General features: G+C 40.8%; 3 protein-coding genes across 3 annotated transcripts; 2 read left to right on the top strand and 1 right to left on the bottom strand.

The window, feature by feature from the left end:
• Positions 1–2,202: 2,202 nt before the first annotated feature.
• Positions 2,203–3,570, bottom strand: MELLADRAFT_89660 (uncharacterized protein; the record flags this gene model as incomplete). Its single annotated transcript, XM_007412540.1, has 6 exons — positions 2,203–2,207; positions 2,274–2,669; positions 2,740–2,817; positions 3,045–3,113; positions 3,187–3,255; positions 3,381–3,570. 6 exons carry the CDS (start codon positions 3,568–3,570, stop codon positions 2,203–2,205), a joined length of 807 nt encoding a protein of 268 aa, XP_007412602.1.
• A 5,892-nt stretch (positions 3,571–9,462) lies between these two features.
• Positions 9,463–12,400, top strand: MELLADRAFT_89661 (uncharacterized protein; the record flags this gene model as incomplete). Its single annotated transcript, XM_007412515.1, has 8 exons — positions 9,463–9,943; positions 10,112–10,326; positions 10,429–11,068; positions 11,162–11,174; positions 11,280–11,495; positions 11,560–11,788; positions 11,861–12,113; positions 12,189–12,400. The coding sequence occupies 8 exons, from the start codon at positions 9,463–9,465 to the stop codon at positions 12,398–12,400; spliced, it is 2,259 nt and encodes a 752-aa protein (XP_007412577.1).
• A 3,463-nt stretch (positions 12,401–15,863) lies between these two features.
• Positions 15,864–17,229, top strand: MELLADRAFT_89662 (uncharacterized protein; the record flags this gene model as incomplete). Its single annotated transcript, XM_007412516.1, has 6 exons — positions 15,864–16,024; positions 16,104–16,177; positions 16,239–16,295; positions 16,370–16,941; positions 17,023–17,130; positions 17,215–17,229. 6 exons carry the CDS (start codon positions 15,864–15,866, stop codon positions 17,227–17,229), a joined length of 987 nt encoding a protein of 328 aa, XP_007412578.1.
• Positions 17,230–17,347: the final 118 nt, after the last annotated feature.

Genomic DNA, 17,347 nt, shown 5'->3' on the forward strand with positions numbered 1-17,347 from the left:
CGGCTACGACAGCATATTAACCGTGGTGGATAGATTAACGAAAATGAGTCATTTCATTGCTTGTACTGAATCAATGTCGGCTGAAGACCTAGCAGATCTCATGATGAAGAACGTGTGGAAGCTTCATGGAACTCCCAAGACGATAATCTCAGATAGGGGTAGTATTTTCATTTCACAGATCACGGAAGAAATTGACAAACACCTAGGTATACGCCTTCACCCGTCAACCGCTTTCCACCCACGTACAGACGGTCAAAGCGAGATCGTCAATAAAGTAATCGAACAATATTTACGACATTTCGTTAAATATCGACAAGACGATTGGGAAAGTCTACTGCCCACAGCTGAGTTCTCGTATAACAACAAAGACCATGAATCCACGGGCATTTCACCGTTTAAAGCTAACTATGGATTTAACCCATCATTCAACAAAGTACCATCAGCTGAACAGTGTGTGCCAGCAGTAGAGAAGAGGATGCAAACACTCGCCGAAGTGCAATCTGAATTAAATCAATGTTTAGAATTAACTCAAGAGAAGATGAAAGAACAATTTGACAAAAGAGTACAACAAACACCAAGATGGGAAGTAGGAGACCAAGTCTGGTTGAACGGACGAAACATTTCGACAACTAGGCCAAGCCCAAAATTAGAAAATAGATGGCTAGGTCCTTTCTTCATTATCCAAAAGATATCAAATTCTACTTATAAATTGAATCTCCCTCTTTCCATGAAAAGCGTCCATCCTGTATTTCATGTCTCTGTACTCAGGAAACATAACCCGGATACAATACATCAACGAAAACAACCCCCAGTCGAACCAATCATAATACAGGATGAAGAAGAATGGGAAGTCAACGAGATACTAGATTGTAGAAGAAGGTACAACAAGAAGGAATACTTTGTGAGTTGGAAAGGATTTGGCAAGGAAAACAATTCATGGGAACCCGAAATCAACCTCAAGAATAGTCAAGATTTAGTTAATGAGTTTAATTTAAAATATCCCGACGCAACAAATAAGTACAAAAGGAGAAGGCGGAAGAAGTGAGAGGGCTATGCTTTTTCCCACTGGGTTTTTTAACGCAGCCCGTGGAAAGAATGCAGAGCTTGCAAGAGGAAGCTTGGGCATTAAAGGGGGGATAATGTTATGAACTGGTTCTATTTCACTTGAGTGACATATTCACATTACATGTCACAAGCTCGAGAACCATCTTATAGTTGTAGATACATTGCCTGTACAGCTTTTCCCTCATCCGACAATCCACATAGGAAGACTGGTAATAGATACAAATCCTCACCAGAACTCCCTTGACCCTCGTCGCCGAAAACCCCCAAGTCTGTCCATAACATAGATAGAAACCTTCTCTCAAGTATATTGAGATGACCATTTTTAATTGATTTTTTTTGATTTTTTTTATTTGATTGAAAGTGTGCTTCCTTCCGCCTTAAGTTATTATCTGTCCATAAATCAAACTTCAAGAGGAAGAGGTTTTTGGATTTTGTCCTTATTTGATTGAAAGCCTGATTTTTTTAAATAAATAAGGCTTTGGGTCCTTATTTGATTGAAAGCGTTAAGTTTTTATTTGTCCATAAAAAACATTAAAGAGGAAGAGGTTTTTGGAATTTGTCCTAAAACCTCTTCCTCTATTGGTCCTCAAAAACTCTCGTCTCCAAATGATAGAAAACACATCACTCGAGATGTGTTTGATGTCGAAAACACATCACTCGAGATTTGTTTGATGAAACATTTGCTTCCATCAAGGGAGAAGTTTGTGCATCATCTTTCACAAACACAACTTTATTGCAGTCAGTGGGGGGGGAAAGGGAACAAGACAAAAGGGAAAAGAAACAACTTTGACTTGATAGTAACGTGGCTAAGTCAATACATCAGGCTGACCAAGGGCAACAGGGAACAAGAGGAACTTTGGCAGACAAGAGGAAGAAATGTTAACAACACAAGTGGTGAAACTTGCTTTGCGGGAATATGTCCTCGCTTCATTTAAAGGGGAAAGAAACCATTGAAAAGAGACACCTTTGACTTTATACAGTAGCTAAGTAAAGAGGTCAGGGCATCCAAACCCGGGAGCTAGAGGTTCATGGCTGGAGAGAGAGGAAGAAAAGATAAAAGACAAAAAGATAACAAGAGGTCTAACAAGACCTGCGGGAATATGTCCTTGCTTCATTTTTCGGTGCCGATTGAGTATCCTATTCTGAAATTCAAACCGAGTAAGTATTGGATTACATTTGATTATGATAAGGATTAGGAGAAGACTCACGCGGTTTTCCGTGGTCGTTAGCTTCTGGAGCCTCGATCACAGTATCTAATACACGAGGAGCCTCTTTCTCGGTATGTTTGTGTTGGGCTAATTCCAACATGCGACCAGCAAGGTCATGGGGAATTCCATGACCCTTCAACGTTTCCAAAGTCATCTTGACACTGGGGACCAAGTCAGTCCACGACGTGATTTCCGAGTTGCGGAGTATGTTGCGGATGCGAATGAAACTGGCGGTGACTCCACATTGCCTCACAAAGTCATCCAATTGAGCCTCGTGCTCATGGAGGACCTCTAGCTCATCGGTGTCGGGTACGATATCATCTTCGTCATATGACATTTCAGAACACGCCCCATCTTCAAGATAACAAAACTTGTCGGGAGGAGGCATAAAACCGTCTAAAAGGAAGGGTGGCAAGCATAGAATGAGCATAAGAACTGGGAAGGTCCGATAAGATAGAAGAGGTACCTGAATTAATTTCAACCTCGATTCTTGGCTTCTTATCTAAAGCCTTGGCCGCCGAGCGAGGTGGTGGGTCCAAACCGTCTGTTTACAGCGATGCAAAAACAATCAGAATCACTTTGACAACTCGATTAACTAACATCATGCTGGGCAACACTCAAATACTGACCAGAACTGATGACAATTGGCTGGTTTTTCTTTTCAGAGAAAATATCAAACGCAAGAGGCAAATCTGCAAGGTCCCAAAGGGCAGTAAACCGACAGACCGTCAGTCCATGAAACACAAAGGTTTGATCAAACACCACACTAACCCGAACTGCTATCATCTTCAATTTTCGGCTTCTTATCAGTTTTGACATCGCCCTTCTTGGAAGCTGCGCCTTTTATCAGAATGGAAAGGCAGACAACGGTGAGTTCAATGAATGGTTGCAAGCGTGTATTGAATATGCTTACCACCACAGCCCGCTTTGCGTTTGGTGTTCTTGTGATTGGAACCGGAAACCAACACAATCTCATCGCCGTCTGAATCTGAAAATGTGAAAAACCCAACGTTAGAGTGTTTATCATTTGCGTGATGAATGGAGGCATACCATTCTCATGTTTCACTTCAACTTTGGGGAACATCGATCCCAAATTCATGTGCTTACCACCTATTTTCGAAGGGGATTTGGGAAATCCCTTACTACTGCCGTCACCGGTAGTAAATAGACCAGAGCTGTTTCTGGGATATTTCAGCTCAAGACGATCCTTGAGCTTCATACCAGGATGATCAACACGATTCTTTGCTATTTTGAGTCGATATTCCTTAGTGGAAGGAGCCATGTGCCTGGTGGCCATGTTAGATTCCTGGACGTAGACGTAGAATTGCCAAAAGTCAGTCTACCGTCATCAAGATAGGAAGGTAGAGAGGGTAGACCTAGAGAGAAGAGAGAAGATGAATGACCCACAATGGCTTTTGCCCACAAGAAGGCACACCGTAAAGTAAATCTATACAATAATGTCGGATTCCAAGGGGCTACCAAGATAGCCCCATCACCGCCTCCGTGCCCCATCTCACCTTGCTGATGGAAGATTTCGGCAGTCAACTTGTGTAAAGCCACAAGTTTCTCTTGGTCCTGTAGTAGAATAGAATCATGTCATAAATGATGACGAATAAGTGAAACAAACAAAAGATACAAAGATAGAAAGCATTGAAAGACAGGAATAAAGACTTACACTAAGCCGCTCTTTGACGTCTGCAAGCTCTACCTCATGGGCTAATGACCCGTTGTTGGTCGCGATCAGCTCCTTTGCCGCGGTGGCCTGCGGGAAGGAGCAGGGCAAAGTCAATATTGATGAATGACTTGGATGGAGCGAGGAAAATGACCAGTCAAATCCAAAGAGAAAGCAACCGGAAAAACAAACTCACCAGCGATTGTAGGAGACTCGCCATAGATCAGCACGGTGGCCCTGCGGCTTCGGGAACTGCCCAACTTGGGCACGAATTCCAGATACTTGGCATAGTCCAGAAGATACATTGCCGGAAGACGACCTACATTGACCTTCCAGGTCAATGTAGGCGCCATATTGGAACGAAGTATCATTTTCTTCATTCCAGGCGCATACAGTTCACAGACGTCTCCACACAAATCCTTGAACTCCTTGAATGATTTGCCATACAAGGAAACTCGAAAATCTAAGGGCTGGCCGTCATTGAAAACCTTAGAATCGATGACATTGATTGTCGTTCCAGCACGGCGACTGTTGGAGGCGGACTTTGCTGGTGGCTTGGCATTTGCATTCAGAGCGGTCACGATCACCTCGTTGTTTGTGGGGATCTTGAACAAAACCTGAATGATCATCTCATTCTCGGTGTCGAACTGTTCACGTTCCAGGGTGCCGACTTGATACAACGGAGTGTTGTTGGGGGCGCCGGCGGGTAGATCATCTCCATCTAGGGGCCCGGAACTAATGTAAGAAACCAATCTAAGAAAAAGAAAACAATGATGGATATGTCACGTACATTCGTGCATGGGATCGACAGAACTTTCTTGACTAGAGACCAGGCCGCCGTTGGAGGCGGTGTGCGACGAGAGATGGGCAGAGGCTAAGCTAGAGTTTGACATGTTCTATGTAAAAAGAGGAAAGAAACCAATGTGTCAAAAAAGGCCAAAATGATATCAAAGTGGGAACGAGATTGAAGAATGAAATGATGAAGACACGCACTAATTTGTAAAATTAGGCAGGTAAAACAAAAAACAGTGATGATTTTACTAGGTGGTTGTTTGGTAAAGTTGGTAAACAAAAGATTTTGTTTAGATTGATCGGAACAAGAAACTGTGGAATCAAAAAGCTGATACTGAAGGAAGGAACCACGGAAATTTTCTAAAAACCGCTGTCCTTTATAGCCCAAAGAGGGGTACCAAGGCGGCAAGACGCAGACAACTGGTGAGTAGTGGTCCTTCCGGGAAACGTGCCGTTTGGATAGATGAAAAACTTCTGTTGAGAGCGCTGCTGAAGAATGCTTGGCATAAACTACTAAAGATCCCTAGATGGAATCTTCGGTGCGAGAGAGGAGTGGTGTGTCATTCACACGATATGAAAGCATTCGTGTGGAGGCGGAGGCGAAACCAGTGTTAAACAAAGCAAAGCTGCCTAGATAGAAAGTTCGGTAAATGACTCGAATGAGTTAACTTGGCCTAAGCCAATTGAATCATCTTGTGGGAAGGAATTGTTCTCCTCACGTGTGCTGCTGTCTTGAATAGTACCTTCAAAGCAATATGATATAGCCGTCGGGCGGAAATAATCCTAATAAGGAAGGCTTGGTGCTCTTGACGCAGTCAGTGAATCAAAATCGAGACTTCCAGGATGGAATCTTAGGTCGAGAGCAATAAGGTTTGTTGGTTCAAAGATTTAATCAACTTCCTGGTTGGAATCTTTGGCAGAGAGTAATAAGGTTTGTTTGAAACGGTTTGCGTTCTAGGTTGGAATACGTGGTGGAGAGTGATAAGGTAATAAGGTTGAGTCAAAACGATGAATGGAACCTTTGGTATCAACAAACGCAACGTTACGTTAGTCAGTGAGTCAAATGACACGACAAATTCATCTCAAAGGAAGCCAAACTGACGTCTGAATGTGATCGAATTGGCCGAATCGTAGAACAGTAATTTGAGGTGAAAAGACCAATCGAAAGGTGGTGGTCAGGTTCAAATAGTTGCTTATTGATCTGGTTGTGGTCTGGTGTGATGGTTTGGTGGTTGAGGTGAGGCTGTCGAAATGAAGGTTGGCAGGAGAAAGGGGAAGAAGCGATAGCTCGAAAGGTTGTATCGGATGTGAAAGACGGTCCCCAGTGTTCCGGTAGGTCAAGAGGTCCAGTATTGAGCTTCTGAATGCCTTTGACGTCTTTGTGGAAGGCAGCTGTGAGACATAGTGCTGGACAGATATGAGAAAGGGGCATGGTGCGGTCACAGAGATTGTGACGGCCTGAGATATCAAGTTGTTGGTCAAAAACTAGTTTTCACCCAGGTTTAGGACTTGTGAGTTCTTGCCAGATGTACAGGCTATCAAAAAAAAAACCGAAGATTCACGGAAGCGCTGTAGGATTTGTTAAGGTCAAACTTGCGTTACCCTTGACCTTAGCTTAACGCAGCTCTTGGGCTGACCCGGTCGGTCGAGTCATGACCTCCATCCCGATTTCGACCGTTTGTCTTAGTACGGTGTACGTATAGACTCATACTGACATATAAACATGACATGGATAAAACATGTAATTTTTCCATGTCATGTTTGGTTGAAATTCATCCCCAAGCCAAATACCGTACGACACAACTCATACTGACACACATCAACATGGATTTTTGTTTTCCAAATCCCGTGTCGTAACATGAGTCATGGCGGATGGTCTGACGGCCGACAAGTGTCATACCGACAAACAACATGACACCATATCACATCTAATAGCTTTGCCCGATTCACCACCGGAGTGTTAAATCACATTGTGCTAAACAGCATTCAGCCAAACTGTAGTTCATATTTGAAATTTGAAATCCGAAAGAAAGTTCTTAAACCGAGCTCTGGTCTAAAGTACCTTTTAAACCATCAACCCTTCCCACCTACCAACTCCAACATTCCATCTTTCACTTTTGTTTCTTTGGGTAAGTATTTCAACTCCTTCTATCTTTGCAGTACTCACAATATTCAACTTGGAACTTATTGATTTGCCATCAAAAGTACCTTTCTTTTCTGTTCAATTAATGAACTGTTCTCTTGCTCAGGTTTAGATTCCATTCCTCTTCTCAGTCCCACCCCCTTTCAATCCATTTGTTATTTCCTAAGAAACAAGTCTTCAACATTTTACTAATGATTACTTTGACATTGGTTTAATGTTTTTTAGTGATTAGGCACAAAATTGATCTTATATTCAATCGATCCTTTCCATTTGATTGAATCATAATCAATCATTTTTCCCCTCCAATTCAATCGAAATCAATCGTTTCAATCCAAATCAATCAAGATCAATCATCTCCATCTGATTCAATCAAGATTGATCATCTCCATCTGATTCAATCAAGATCAATCTTCTTCATCTGATTCACCTGAAATCAATCATATCAACAGTTCATCATTGAATCTTTCATTTGTAATCAAAACAAGCAATCTCATCTAAGTCAACTCAAAACAAACCATTTCAACTTCTTGAAAGTAATTCAACTTGCTGATTTTTAGATTTGTCTATTTAAAACATGGTAATGATGTGAGATGAAACTTACTTTTTTTTCCATGATGGTCAGATAGCAGTCTACACAGAAGTCTCACAGGCCAATTTGATAGGGGATAGAATTGTATCTTGCATGTTCATTCTTCACTATGTGAATGCGGAACTACTTGATGTCACCAATGCTATTCCTCTATCAAATTGGTTTTGGATCATGATGATCTATGGTCACTGCTGAGGTTCAACTGTACTTGTCCTCCCCAAGGCTGGGTTGGCTTCACGCACCAGATTCTTGTGGGTAGGGTTTGACACAGACCTTATGCAAGCCTAGTCATCATTATCCAAGTGTGGGATGGACGCTGAAAGTGGGTTGCTGTCTGACCATAAGGAATCTTTAACTGATATTCTTTTAATTGGTTTGGTATTAGTGGTAAGAAGAAGTATAGATCTCCATCACAGAAATGTGTTTAAAAGGAAATGTGATATGATAAAAAATAAGAAGCAGAAGGATGGGATGGAAGCATTCAAAGCAAGATTAAAATCTTTGTCATTTGACTTAATTCATGTATTTTCTGATCTTTATAAAAATTTGGCTCCTTTTTTCAAATTATGAATCAGTATTGTTTTTTTCATATACTTCAAGGTATACTTGTGGTTGAGATGCATACAAAATATGAGTTTTCAAATAAAAATGTGTAAGATATTGACGGTAAAGTACCAAAAACATTGAGATCTTTTCCTTCAAAGAGAATGCCATCCCAGTTGTGATCCAACAAAGCATTACACATAAAACAAAATGCAACCCATATGTTAAAGTACACATATGAGCATCTCTTCAATTGATTTGCCATCATGGAAGTGTTTGCTAATGGCATTACGTCTTTCAAGGTGATCCTTGCAAACAGGTGGCTTGGTGTTGTTGTGATCCAAAAGAGCTAGGATTGAGTGTTTAATTTTTTTTAAAACTCTTGATTGCAGAGAAAAATACATCAAAAATCGGATAGTCCAATCCGAATGCAATATTTTGGAGAAATTTACATTTGGTGTCATGTTGTGTCAGTATGACACTTCCCGGACGGTACAATGTACGAGATGACTCATGTTACGACACGGGATTTGGAAAACAAAAATCCATGTTGATGTGTGTCAGTATGAGTCGTGTCGTACGGTATTTGGCTCGGGGGTGAATTTCGACCAAACATGACATGGAAAAATTACATGTTTTATCCATGTCATGTTTATATGTCAGTATGAGTCTATACGTACACCGTATCTTAGAGCACCATATCGCTTGCCTCAGCGGGAAAACGTGAAGAATAAGTCAGATATCTTTTCTTGCGCAACAACTCTGTAGCCACTTCACAAATCACTCGTATCTAGCCCGCAAACGAAGTAGCACGTTCAATCTCGCCGCGCAACGTCTTTCACTAGGCGAGGACACTCTTGACTTCCAAGGACTGTACATCCCCTTGTCCTTCGCTTCTAGAGTCTACATACTCTCTCTCTCTCCCTGGTTCACCGGATCACGTCTGACGCCGAGGCATTGAAATCTGTAAAATATCCCAACAGTTATTGTACAAATCCAGTCAAAAAGGGAAATGGTGATCTGGCTTCCTTCACCAACTCTCCGTGGATTTTCCATGTGTATCTATTTCTCTCTGTGTGTTTTGACTTTAAGGCTGTATGAGCTGTGCTTTGTTTTCTTCATGTTTCTGATCACAAAGGACATCCTTTCAAGTGGAAAAAAAAATCAAGCGAAGGACTACATAGAAGTATCGTATTCTACCCTACCAAACTCGCGATCAATCCAACATTTTAACCAAACTAAGAAAGGACCAAGTCGAGAAAGACTTTGACGAACATTTGCTAGGGAAGGTCAGAAGACGGATCGCCGCTTTTTTTCAAGAAGGGCTGAATATTGAACTACCTACCAATTCCGAAGTTACAAAAGGTTATAAAACCTCACCACAATATCACTTTTTTCAGATCCTTACTCCACATCTCTCATTCACGATCAATCACAGAAATCCAAAGAGATGCACACATCTGATTTACGATTTGACCTTGATGGACCGGAAGTATGCCAAGATCTCGTGATCAGTCCACCTTTATGCTCAGACAGCTCTTCAAAGACTCTAATTCAAAATGAAAGTTCGATAATACCGGGAAAAGAGTCAGGTGAATGTGGCAGTAGACTTGAAGAAGGATATCTAAATTCATACTCAAACGCAACCTGTGGTACGATTTCAAATGAATCATGTGGAAATTTCGAACCAATTGATTGGCCAAACTTAATCCTCTTGACTGTGATCATGGGAGGTTCTTGGGCATTTGGTCGGTATTTACCTGAACCTTGGGCTAATGGTCAAAGTATCAGTTGGGCAAGGATTTATGTAGGACTTATTGGGATCATCATTGGAACTACTACGGGGTATGTTTTGTTGGTTAGGATTGGAAAGAAAGTTTACAATGCAGTTGTGTTTTCGACTTTGATTCATAGTGATGTGGCATTGAATGGTTAGTTTTCATTGGAAATCAATTCTTACCTTTCTAGATTTCTTTAGCAGATAACTTGGCTCTACCTCATGTCTTTTGTCATTTTTGCTTACTTCATGATTCAATTGCAAAAACTGACTACATTGATTTCCTTTGGTCTCACTCTCCAATTTGAATCCGCGTCAAAAGAGCTAGATAGGTTTGCAGAACCTGGTCCGATTTCAGCACTGCAACTTTTAAGATTCAGATTCTTATCAGATTCAATGAGTCGTTCAAAGAGACCATACGATAAAAGACCATGGTCGATTTACATTTTATATTTCTTATTGATCGTCACATTTTCCCAAGCTGGTTCATTCCTTTATGGTCGCACGGTGTTGATTTCTTCGATCACACAACCACAAGTAAGTTCTAAAAATCTGACGATCATAATGGATTCTTCTCTGTTACTGACTTTTGTCATTTTTCTCTCACAATCAATTGATCGTGGTATATCAAATTTCAAGTTGGAAAAATATCACTTACTTCCCGTGTTAGGAGGTTTATCAGCAAAAGATATCAAGTATGCGAAAGATATGACCACCTCTTTTACAGATGGATCTAAATGGACAGTATCATCACTATCATCTTTAATTACTCCAAGCACATCAAACTTACCTTTCATCTCAAACAAAACCGGTACCAAAACTTCCATAACGTTTACTCAAGCTTCATCTGAATATTTTTCTTTGAATCCAACCACAGTTGGACCTGCATCAAATCTTTGGAAAGCTTTTGAAAATCAAATCAGTTATAATCTTAATTCAAATTCTAATCATAATCTTAGTCAAGATTTCAGTTTAGGTGAAAATCTTTTAGGTCAAGAAAGCTTTGGAGAAACAGGTTTGAAATCTGTTTTGATTGAATATCCATTATGGGGATCAAGAGTTTCGTGTAAAACCATTGATGAAGGTCAAATACCTAGTCAACTGATATCAAGACCGTCAAGTACAGGTTCTATTCCGGATTATTTCATGGTGGTTGCTAATCAGACTATCAAGGAGTTGCTGGATCAAGTTGAGGGTGATCCTGAATTGGTCAATTCGAATGTGCTATTTAATCCTACGGCGAATTCTAGTGATTTAACCCCGGGACAGGTCGTGATTGGTAAGCTTCAATACTCTTGGTTCAATCCGATCATCTCATATCACTTCTGCAAATTGATATCTGGATCTTTTTCGTTGTTGATTCCATTGATAGGTCCATGGACTGAGTGAGTACAAAAGATATACCCCCGATTCTAAAAAAATTTGACAAGGCAGAAAATTACACGATGTAACTAACATTACGATTTGCTTGTGTGATTTCAAACAAACAGTGATGGAGTTGCACTTTCATTTCAATCATTCATGTTAGATAATGGAACCACAGGACAAGGAGCCACAGCAATAGACTTTATTCTGATTAGGCTTAATACGAGTTATATCAACAGCTCTCAAAGTGGTCCATTAGATTACGAATTTGAAACTACTACATCTTTATCTGATTCTTTAGTAGGTATTGATGGTGCAATCTGTATAACCAAAGTTTCACCGTGAGTCGAACGTTTGAATTCGTGAATCAACAAACAATTATTGATTGAATTTATTTGAAAATAGGTATCTTGTTAGAGCTGTTGATTCGAATGGTTTAGTAGCTTTGAAAGAAATCATATCAGAAGGAAATAACATTGATCAAAGAATAACTAACATTCATGAAGAAATCGAACCTGAACTCTTAACGACTTTTGATAATGTTGAAGATGAAATCACTTCAACCGGAAAAGAAACCGTATTCCTCAACGCTTTTTTAAATTCTCGTAACCAATTAAAAAAAGATAACAGTAGAGTAAGTCTTCGCGAATCATTTTATTCTTCTTTCATCGATTGATCATCACTGATTTTTGATGGGTGGTCTTAGGATGAACCATATGTTCCAAATCCAACATTAGTTCAAATGTCTACCATCAATAAACAATCTATCATTCCTACTTTAGCTTATGGAAAATTAAATTCAACACGTACAGAGATGGTCATCAGATCTACAAACAGTCGATATTTTCAATGGTATCTAGTAGGACAAACCAGAATCTTTGGTCATGCTTATGTTTACAGATCTGTTGCTGTTGTGAAAGTTAACATTCTGTGGTTCACAATTCTAATGATCACTCTTTGTGAGTTTATTTTTACCTATTTTTTGAAATAAGTTTTTTTGATTTTGTTTCTTTGATTGATTTTCTTTTGAATAGATTTCTTGGGTTTATTAGGAATCTTAGGTTCTCCTAAATTACCTCTCAATTTACCTTCTCAAGAAATTAGAGTTTCTACTTGGTTATCTAACTTTTCAGATCAAGTGATTCTTAATAATTCTTCTTCTGAGAAAATCGATTCGATCGATCAATCTGTTGGTAATCATCATCATCATATTACAATTCGGTATAGAGATCCAAAAAACAATTAAGAAATTATGTGGAAGACTTGGTTTGTGGAAGTGGTTTTTATGAGATTTTTGTTGTGATGTAGTTTATTTTTGCGTTTGTTTTGTAAGTAAGATCTTGACTTGAAGTCCAAAGTAGATTATCATTTTTTTGCACAAATTCATGTATATACTGTTGATTGTTTAAAAGAAGCCCCATTATGATTTATCAAAACTTTTATACAAAGAAGCATACAATTTGAGGTTTTCAGTTTGAAAACAGGAAGCGGTGTGTACGGAGGCGGTGAGCTGGAAGCGGAGTCAGCGCCATCAGAGAAAAGTTCGATGCATTTTACAAAACAACTGATCTAGATCTTTTGCCAGGCATTTATAAGGGCCCAAAGATTTTAACAAAGAGATCTCAAACCATCAGGCTCTATTTCTTAACCCAACAGCAACAATAACCAAACTGATCACCACACGAATCAAATCCATACGCACAACTGAGTAAATCCAAAGTGTACCAAGAGCTAGAGTTCGTTTCATCACCAATAGATAAGAATATCTATTCGTGAAGAAAACCATATAAGATCTACCAATGGCTGATAAACAGAAAAGGGTGAAGTGAGTGAAGCAGTTCTTAGAGTAATGAAAGTTGAGCGATAAAACTGTCAGTGTTCATCACTAGAGAAGAAAGATGAGATGATGTAGAAAAAATGAAGGTCTGGGAGATTAAGTTTTCTAATGATGTGATCAGCACGAGTAAAGAAAAGATGAGAACAAGTTCTAGACGAAACAAATTAACGAAAACACTTGAACTTGAAGCAAAATGACGAGAGAAGAGGAGACCCCACCTGACGTCGTGTCACCAGGAAATAGAGTCGAACAGCAGGACAAGTTGGAAACACCCTACAAAACAACTTCTAACCGTGAGGTGGTTGTAAAGGTTTGGCAAACTTTGTGAAGAATAAGAAATACAAGGGAGAAAGCAAGAATCAGCAAATTCAACTTCTTACTTGAACAGCCACAATGTGATGGATAGATCAAGAGGTGGTAGTCCCCAGCCACATCGACCCTTCAAGTTCCATCAACAAAACCCAAAAGCCGTATTCTCGAACCGCGCAAGTACGTATGTATAACGCCTGTCTTCCCCAAACCAAGCTTAAAGATTCTTTGATGCTTTCGCGAACGGTCTTACGAAGAATCTAAAAAGAGAAGGCGCCGTGACTCAGCCTCCCGGATCCAAAGAACACTGAGGTCCTTTGACATTCAAAGCAAACATTTCACATGTCTCATAAACCGCGGTCAAAACTTTCCGACAAATCTAGTCTCAGGTAAATCACCTCACGTATCTGCGCTTGCCAATCGTGTTAGTCTTTTAGCTCCAGAGACTAAAGCCGAGAGGAGGATGTGACCGTGTTGGAAGAGGGGCTTAGTTAAGCTTACTGAATAGCTCGATGGAAAAAGCTTGAGGTAAGGGTGCTCAAGTTGATTTTTTCGCTGTTTTTATCGTAAAGAAATTCCCGGCATCGTGTTGAAGTCAAATAGATGCATGATGATGAGGTATGGATCGACTTTGGGATAGACAATGATCTTGTATTGATGATCATATATCAATGTTCTCTAGAAATCAATCTGACGACAAATCCTGAGCGCTGGAGATTTGTAGAGTAGGGATGACATTATTATACAAAAGTTTGAACCTTTTATTTTGTTGTGAATTCTTCAAGTTATATTCTGGCGGTGTTGAACCACTTCTGAAGATCGAAATCCTAAAAGGAAACTTGCTGAACTGTTTGTTATTTCTTTTGAAGACTATCAACCAAGTGAATCAAGAGATACACAGTGACGGTCCAGCATATTTCCATGGATACTATTGCTGTGTTATGTGGCGCAAGAATGGAAGAGATTGCCTATGTACATACAGCTACTAAAAAAATTATCGGTAAATTTCCCATATTTTGTTGCACAGGGTTTTAACTACAAAACGGACAAAACCACAGGATGACCCTGAGAGACCTGTAAAGTCCTGTCAAACCTTCTCTCTCCCCACCCATGACAGACAGGTTCTAGAACATGTCAGCATCACGACCGTAGAAGAGGACCGAGGTCCCCTTATCTAAAAGGGACCGAGGTTCCCTTATCCTTATCTCTGGACCGAGGTCTCCGTATCTTCTTCTCCTGAACCATATTTACATAAATTCCCCATTTCACTCAACCTTTCGATTGCCATCGAACTTTCGAACTTCCACCCAAGACCTCAAGAACACGCCTTTCGATTCGAAAAACTCATTAACGTTAGATCCATTCAGTACAACTACGGAGCATCGGCCGGTAATTTCACTGTTCAACACCACCTCGCTTTCAATCACATCAATCGCATCACTTCTTTCGATTTCACACCGGTGCAATTGCATCAAACAACACTGTCACTGGGAGGCTCAGCCGGGAAACGCACCGTTCAAGACACTTCAATTGCAACGTCGATTTCATTAGAACAACAAACTCATTCGTACATCCTTTCAGTAAGCTTACGCAGCTTCAGCCGGCAATCTCACAATCTCACCGTTCAAGGCCTCCACTTCTATTGCAACACATCCTTCTTGCAATTAACGCTTATTTTGATTCAAACTCATATCTCGATCTAAGCGCTTCTTTCGAGCGATTCAAGCACTTCTTTTGATTCGAGTCAATCGAGCACAAGCACATCTGTTGAATCCAGCACGTCTTTCGAGTCAAGAACTTCTTTCGAATCAAGCAACTCGTCTTATTGGATTCAATAGCCAAGCACTTCTTTTGATTCGAGTCAATCGAGCACAAGCACATCTGTCGAATCAAGCACTTCTTTCGAGTCAAGATCTTCTTTCGAGCCAAGCAAGTCTTCTGATTTGTCTCAATTAACGCTTATTTATTTTGATTCAACCTCGTCATACAATTCTTTGGAACCTTTTGATTCCATCTTCAGGAAGTTCATACCAAAGAGATATTCGATATCAATTCAATGTGATCATAAATTCATACCAAAGATAATTTCTAGCTAGCTTCACACGCAGTCTCGAGCTAGCCAATCAATTTGACATTGCTTGGCAATCTTTGCCAACCGGAAACAATTTTGATCAACGCTTCACCTCTTTGATTCCATCCACTTAGCGGCCAAAGAGTGGCTACGGCTGCCTATAAAAGCCTTCCTATCACCCCACCTGCACCCATTCCTCAAGCTACTTTCCGCTGTCGATTTGATTTATTCAAAGTCTTTGTGTTCCAACTTCTTCCGACTCACATAACCTTCGTGATTCCAGTCTTACAGCCCTTCTTAGAAATAATGGTTTTTTTTTTTTTTTTCACTCCCAGATTTTACTCGGTTTCTGCCGTCTCATTCCTTGAGACTTTTAGACTGAGGAGTGGGTGGTGATCTCATATTTCTCCTGCACATCCATCTTTTAACCACTATTCCTAATCGCAAATCCCTCGTTCGACAATCACGACCTCACCACCCACTGCACTCGTGATGAACTCACCTGCCGGACGGAGTCACGGCAGCCGAAAGTGCCATGACTCCGTTTTTCTTTGGAGCCCTTCGACCACCACGAAATCGACCAAGATATCACTTCATCCCCTTTCACCTCGAGTTCTTTCATTCCACTTGTTTATCACCACGCCTTCAACTTGGTACTCTTTTTCTTTTGTTAAAAGTTTTCAATTCTTTCCGAGCCTATCATCTCACGTTTGATTCTCCCATTTTCTTTAGTGTTTTTCGTCGTCTTAGTGCGTCCATCGTCAACTACCATTTGAAAACGCCCTTTCGATTCAAAGCTCCAATCGGTCAGTGAGCCCATATTGTTGTGGATTGTTCACATGCTTATCTTTCATTCATCTGGGTCAGAAATGCCTCGCGAAGCAATCGACAATTTGATCCCTGAAGGCGAAAATCCCGACGAAGGTCTGTTCATCGATCCTAATGTTTCCCTTTTTCTAATTTCCCATCTTCATCCAACTGAGTCATTTCTCTGGTAGTTTTCAATCCGCCCTACCTGCTCACCGACGGTAACGACGCTCCAGCGCGGCATCCCACTCTTGAGCGCCTCTGGTGCCAAGGCACGGAAAGCCGTCGCTTGATGGAAGAAAGCCAATCTTTCACCATCGCCGTCGCTTTCAAGATTCACACCAACGATACTGTTGATGTGATGCCCGGAATGGCCAAAGCTCAATCTCCTTCGAAGATCACCGCCGGCAAAAAGAAACCACCGCCAGCTCCTACAGGCGCCATCATTGATTCGACCGATTTCAAAGACGGGCGCCTCTTAGACTTCAAAGTCTTCTTGTATGGCAAGTCTTTGAACGAATTCAAAGACTTGATCGGCGATGTTTGTGACGAGTATTTTCCAGGAATCAAGAAAGTGGTTCTTGAAAGTGCGTTAGCACCACTGTTGACATGGAATGCGAGTGTTGGTTCCAAAAAAACCAAATTGGTAGATTACGAAAGTTATCAAGAGTTGGTTAACAATTTGGACAAAAGTCGTACCTCAAAAGGTACAATCAACATAGTACTTCCAAAAGCGCAAGTCAAAGAAAAACGGAATGCTCAGGTGTGTAATTTTCAGGTTCTCAGGTGTTCTCTTTAATCTCGGTGATCTGATTACCACTTTTCCCCGGTTGCTTCCATTCAGGCCATCGGGGCAGTGGCGTATATCAAAGGGACCGCTGGACCTACTTCAATCGAAGCTGAACTGGCCGCTTCCAAGGAGGAAACAGCTTCGGCCAAAGAGGAAACGAAGGTACGATTCCTCTTAAATCTCGTGTGACTTCCAGATAGCTTCGGTCTCTGATTCTTTTGGTCATGCCTTTGTAGAAGGTCAAAGCGGCCAAAGAGTTAGAACTCGAAGCGGCGACTATCTACAATGAACACCTCGAAAGGGCTCTGGGTGGCGATGGTGCCATCTTGTCAGCCCCATGGGACCCGAACTACTTATATCGGTTTTCCCAACGATGTGC

The sequence above is a fragment of the Melampsora larici-populina genome (genome assembly GCF_000204055.1).
Source record: "Melampsora larici-populina 98AG31 unplaced genomic scaffold MELLAscaffold_31, whole genome shotgun sequence".
In the NCBI taxonomy this organism is placed as follows: domain Eukaryota; kingdom Fungi; phylum Basidiomycota; class Pucciniomycetes; order Pucciniales; family Melampsoraceae; genus Melampsora; species Melampsora laricis-populina.